Source organism: Bactrocera latifrons, unplaced genomic scaffold (assembly GCF_001853355.1).
Source record: "Bactrocera latifrons isolate USDA-ARS-PBARC rearing strain unplaced genomic scaffold, ASM185335v1 scaffold_178, whole genome shotgun sequence".
In the NCBI taxonomy this organism is placed as follows: Eukaryota; Metazoa; Arthropoda; class Insecta; order Diptera; family Tephritidae; genus Bactrocera; species Bactrocera latifrons.
The window spans coordinates 23,958-29,156 of record NW_017535274.1 but is presented as its reverse complement, the minus strand read 5'-3'; the positions used below and the strand labels follow the sequence as shown (position 1 = coordinate 29,156).

The window sequence follows — 5,199 nt, the reverse complement described above, 5'->3', positions numbered from 1 at the left end:
AAGGCTTCAAGTTAACAAAAAATTACAAATTTTGAAGCATTAATAGTAAAACTTTTATTTGATAAACACCATTCTATTGCACTGTTTAGTGTTAAACACTAGTATGTARAATTAACTCGAGTTTAAGGTTTTAAGCAACCATTATATTGTAGATAACAGGGTTGCATTCACATAAATACAACAAATTGGTAGTTGGAATGATTTAAGAGAAAAACTTTACTTGATAAACTCCATGCTTTTGAGAAGTTTAGCGTTCAAAACTCCAATATTTATGAAATTTAGGTTCTGAGTTTACAGAAATTTGTCGAGAGGACTCAGAAGTTTCATGTATGCTGAAAAAGTTTGCTAAATACGCGTCAATAAGCACTAAGAAGTGGTGTTTAAACCGAATTAAAGGAAAGCTTCGCATCAATGAACTTCACGATTGTATACATATTGTGTTCAACATAGATTTGAACAATAAGCGCGAGTTGAAGACTTTTAGTTTATAAAAATTCGCAGAAAGTCATCATGGAAGATTTGCGCAACCCAGATGCAAGAAGTTTTCAAACATAAGAATAGTTTTTCTTTCAAAATAAAATTCAGAAAAAAAAAGAAAAAAAAACAGAAATCTACACACAAAAAATTTTTTTTTGTTTAAATCGGTGTAAAGGAGATATTTAATTTAATTTTCTTATGAGTCATGTTCTATATTAAACTGTAATATGGAGAGACAATAAATTTGAGTTCGAAGTACTGAGCTTATGTCAGACTGGAAAGAGAGGTCTGTGGGGGTATTTGAAAAGACAGAAGCCTGAAATTTTTCGATTATATGAAAAATTGTCTACGCCAAAAAATAATTGTAGGGACATAAACTGAGAAACTAGATGTTTAACTCGAGTTAAAGACAAAGTTGTTTTTTTTTTTCATTTTTAACTCCATACTTGAGGTTATTTTCAAACTAGGTATTTATGAAGTACTATCAGATACCGTCAAATTTACCATTTGGGGTATACATGCAGAAAACCTTGATAGCAAAAGTTCTCAAAGGCAAGTAAAATTGGGCCTACAAAATGAGGATTTATATACATAAACACCAAAATGGGGCTCACATCAAATGGAATGATTACTTTTTACTTGATAACTCGAGTTTGTTRTACAAAACATGACCATTACTTTTCGCTCAAACTCGTCCGACACATGTYTACATAGAAATATTTCTCTGTGTATTTGAGCACGTGCTTATGCAAAATGGCTCAAATAATCTCGTATGCATTTTGACAAACAAACAGTTCGCTTTTGTTGCATTTGTTGGCCTTGCTAATCCGCATGAGAATACTTACACAACATTCACGGAATTGCTTTGCATCAATCGGTGAAGTGAAATTGAGACCCCATGTATCATTGGTCATCGGATCCTTCCAGTAAACAAAGCATTCTGATGCTTGACCAATGCGTGTGCCTGAAAGAAAGTGAGAGAGATATTTAGGATATCAAATAAATATATTATAGAAGTATACTAAARCTAAAAAGTTTATGATACATATATCCATGTAATATGACATAGTAAATTGTAGGCAATAAGAAACACAACTTCAAATTTTTTGATGATACATTGTTTTGCAATTTAAGTGACGATATGTAAGTAACARCTTTTCTAGAGAAACTTGAAATTGCAAACACCAAAAGTAGTAATMAAAAATCAGTACTAATTGATTCATAATAAAAAGAACAGCGAATGGTTAAAATTTGTATATTAATTCTAAATATGAAGTCATGTCTCACCGACTAGGGCATCTACCAACATTTTATTATCTTCAACACCAGAGGGTATTCAAACAGATTGTTCAATAAGTTTTGTCGTTCGATAAGAGATGGCGTTGCTATCAGCCCATATTTTTTTTTTTTTTTTTTTTTTTTTTTTTTTTTTTTTTTTTTTTTTTTTTTTTTTTTTTTTTTTTTTTTTTTTTTGTTTTGTTGGTACACTCTTCATGTGAACTAAAGTTTCATTTTAATCTGTCAATTTATTCTTTATTTACAAGCCTTGTCACAGAATTTGTTTTACAGTGGAAAAAATTGAATATCGTGTAGTGATAAAATTTTTATTTTTGGAAGATGAAGCACCAAAATAATTTCACGGACGAATGATAAAAGTGTATATTGATTGTTCACCTACAATTACAGCAGTTGAAAGATAGGTTGCTGAATTTAAACGTGGTCGTACAAGCCTTGGAGACCATCCACATGAAGTACGTCCAGAAAGTGCACCAACACCAGAAATCATAGCCAAAATACAGGAKATGATTTTGGAAGATCATCGATTGATCGRCTGAAAGAGATTYAKTAGAGGCCCTACACATCTCATTAGGCAGTGTGAGCCATRWTTTWAGTGAAATTTTGGACCTTACAARGCTGTGTACATAATGGGTGTTCCATTCGCTAACAATGGAACAAAAAAACACATTCGAGTGTGACTTTCTCAGCAACATTTGGAGCGTTTTAAATAGGATAAAGTGGATTTTGTGCATTGATTCATCACTACGGATGTGACTTGGCTCTATCACCATGTTYCTGAATCAAAACAAGAGGCCAAAGAGTGGCGTGAACCTGGTTGTTCGGCTTCGAAACGAGTTCGTGTTCGAAAATCGGTCAAGAAGTTTAAGGCATCAGTTTTTGATGATGCGAGTGGAATTTTGTGTGTGAATTACCTCCAACTGGTGCAACCTTTTCGACCAGTTGAAGGAAAAAATTCGTGAGAAAAGAACGGGTTTGCAGAAAAAAAATCCTTTGAAAATGAAAGAGATGAATTAAAGTTCGAATTGTTTGGAGCATCCATCGTATTCACCAGATTTTGCACCCAGCGACTGCCATTTGTTTCCAGAACTCAAAAAATGTAAGCGTTGCAAGCATTTTTCATCAAACTAAGACGTCATAATGGCTGTTGAAGCGTATTTGGCAGACCTTCCGGATTCTCACTTCAGGAAGGGGTCCACAGATTAGAGGATCCTTGGGACAAGTTTTACTTATCAAACGACAWAACTTATTGARCAWCCTGGTAGTTAMCTTCGTRAAGAGAAGAAMATACATGGTTTTCTGRTAGAGCYAATAACGGAATATGGTCAATGCGAAAGAGATCGTGGAGAGCAGCCGTTGTACTTTCGGTGAATGGGTCCACATCAAGATGACMACCGATCCCGATCTTCACAAGACAATTTTAAACCCCAATCAAGCCCACATTTGGCAGAATGGGTACGTTAATAAATTAAGTTGTCGCTATTGGATACATCTTTAAAAAGTCGCTCTTTGATGTGCTCTATGGGAGAAGAAAACCATAGATTCATATTGGTTTGTCCAAAAAGTCTTGCGGTATTTTTTTTWAATTTTTTTTTTATTTTATAACGGTTTGATGACTCATGCCCAGCTCTTGGCCGATGCTACGGCTGCTACTATGCCGGTCTCTTTCGACCAATTCAGCGATTTTATCGCAATTTTCGATGACAGGCCTTCYGGAACGTGGCGCATCTTCGACCACCTCTACACCAGAACGAAATGRAAACTGTATCGGGTCCATAAACTGCACAARTTTTATTGGCAGCTTGAGATGCATTTTTGCCTTTMTCGTAGTAGTACTGTAAAATATGCCKTATTTTCTCTTTATTTGACTCCATGTTTGCGACGCTATAAYTCACGAACGACTTAAAAGAAACCACAATCAATTAGCGCGTGAAATGAGCTTTCCAAAAAGGTATAGCATGACCCGATGCGACGAACAAAACTAGAACTACGCGCTCTCAACGCCAACTAGCGAAAATACCGCAGGACTTTTTTGACAACAAAATATATGTATCCCTCAAAATTAAGCCGGTCATAGTGTTACAGTCATATTTTTCTCGAAAAAGTTTTTCGGAACTTGTGTTGTTGTTTGCTAAAATAAGGCCTGGGGTTTGCCATATACTTGTTAAGGCGGCCCGTTTCTCCCAGATAACTAAGACAAAATTTTTTGTCTAACCGCATGCCCAGCTGCTGGGCAAAAACCAGTAAGAGTTCAGTTTCAATCCGACGTAATCGGAGCAAAGGTGCTTTCTCTTACGAATTCAATGGCTTTGGCATTTTCTTTATAACCAGAGACGTCTGGGTGAATGAAATATGTATCTTGATGCTATCGATAGTGAGAACATRCACTTCTTGACAAACTTTGAGTGCACATTGAGCAAGCYRRTATTGTAGCTCTGCTRTCGAAGTGAATGCACACTTCTCTTAAAAAGGCTGCTACCTTAATGGCAGCCTAAACTTCTTGAAAAATGTTACAGTGGTYTGGTAGCCTAAAATTATGCTTGAAGGAGAACTTCTTAGAGATAACTRATWGGTAAGTCTAGAGACMGACCAAAAATAWSGAACCTACTCTAYTACAAMATACAAATAAATGTCGASTTTGCATTATTTCTGCTAAATTAAWTTGAATTATTGACAATAAAAATAAATTTRAACGAATTTTTACAATTTTAGCATAAATTTTTTACTCACCTGGCTGCACAAGTCGTACGTCCAGTATTTTGTCCACCTGACTATTGTATGCCGTTATATGAAATACGCATTCTGGTGAATCCTGGATGCAGGTTATATTAACAGGAACCAAATCTTCAGATACTTGCTGCCATTTAACGGTACCGGCACCGCTAGCCGAAACATGAAATACCTCAGCCCACAACCTGAATGAACTGGCGCAGGTTAACCATATTCATTGAATATTATTGCAAGCGATATTGTATACAAGCATTTAATAATATTTATTGATATTATATATATTTTTCATTTAGATATGCATATTCAGACAGTTGTTGWTGTTGTGTAAGTAGGAAGTACATATTTGGAAAAATGTTTGTTGTTTTTGCAATTTTCACACAAATATACAAAAAATGCGAAAASCAAGCACGAAAAGTACGTAAGGAAGACAGGACGTTGTTGTTGTTTGTTGTAGTAGTTGTTGTAAGTTTGTTGGTTTTGTAGTTTTTGCATTTTTTCGGTTGTTTGTTGATTTTTTGATAATTATTCCACATTTTCAAATTTGTATGTAAATATTTTGTYGCAAAAATTGTAATCAGATATTTTAGGCGAAAAATTATTTTGTGTCAATAACAATTTGAAGCGAAAATATTAATATTCATATTATTAATGGTACAATGGAAATAGATTTTTTTGAATTTATATTAAAACGTTTAC

At 34.4% G+C, this 5,199-nt stretch overlaps 1 protein-coding gene across 1 annotated transcript in view; it reads right to left on the bottom strand.

Annotated features, from left to right (window-relative positions):
* LOC108967111 overlaps positions 1-5,199 on the bottom strand; it is a 40,507-nt gene that overhangs the window by 18,062 nt on the left and 17,246 nt on the right. The window contains exons 4-5 of the mRNA XM_018930357.1: positions 4,504-4,697; positions 1,323-1,441 (exon numbers count right to left, since the gene is read on the bottom strand). Coding sequence (XP_018785902.1) covers positions 1,323-1,441; positions 4,504-4,697 — 313 coding nt within the window. The remainder of the gene's footprint in view (positions 1-1,322; positions 1,442-4,503; positions 4,698-5,199) is intronic.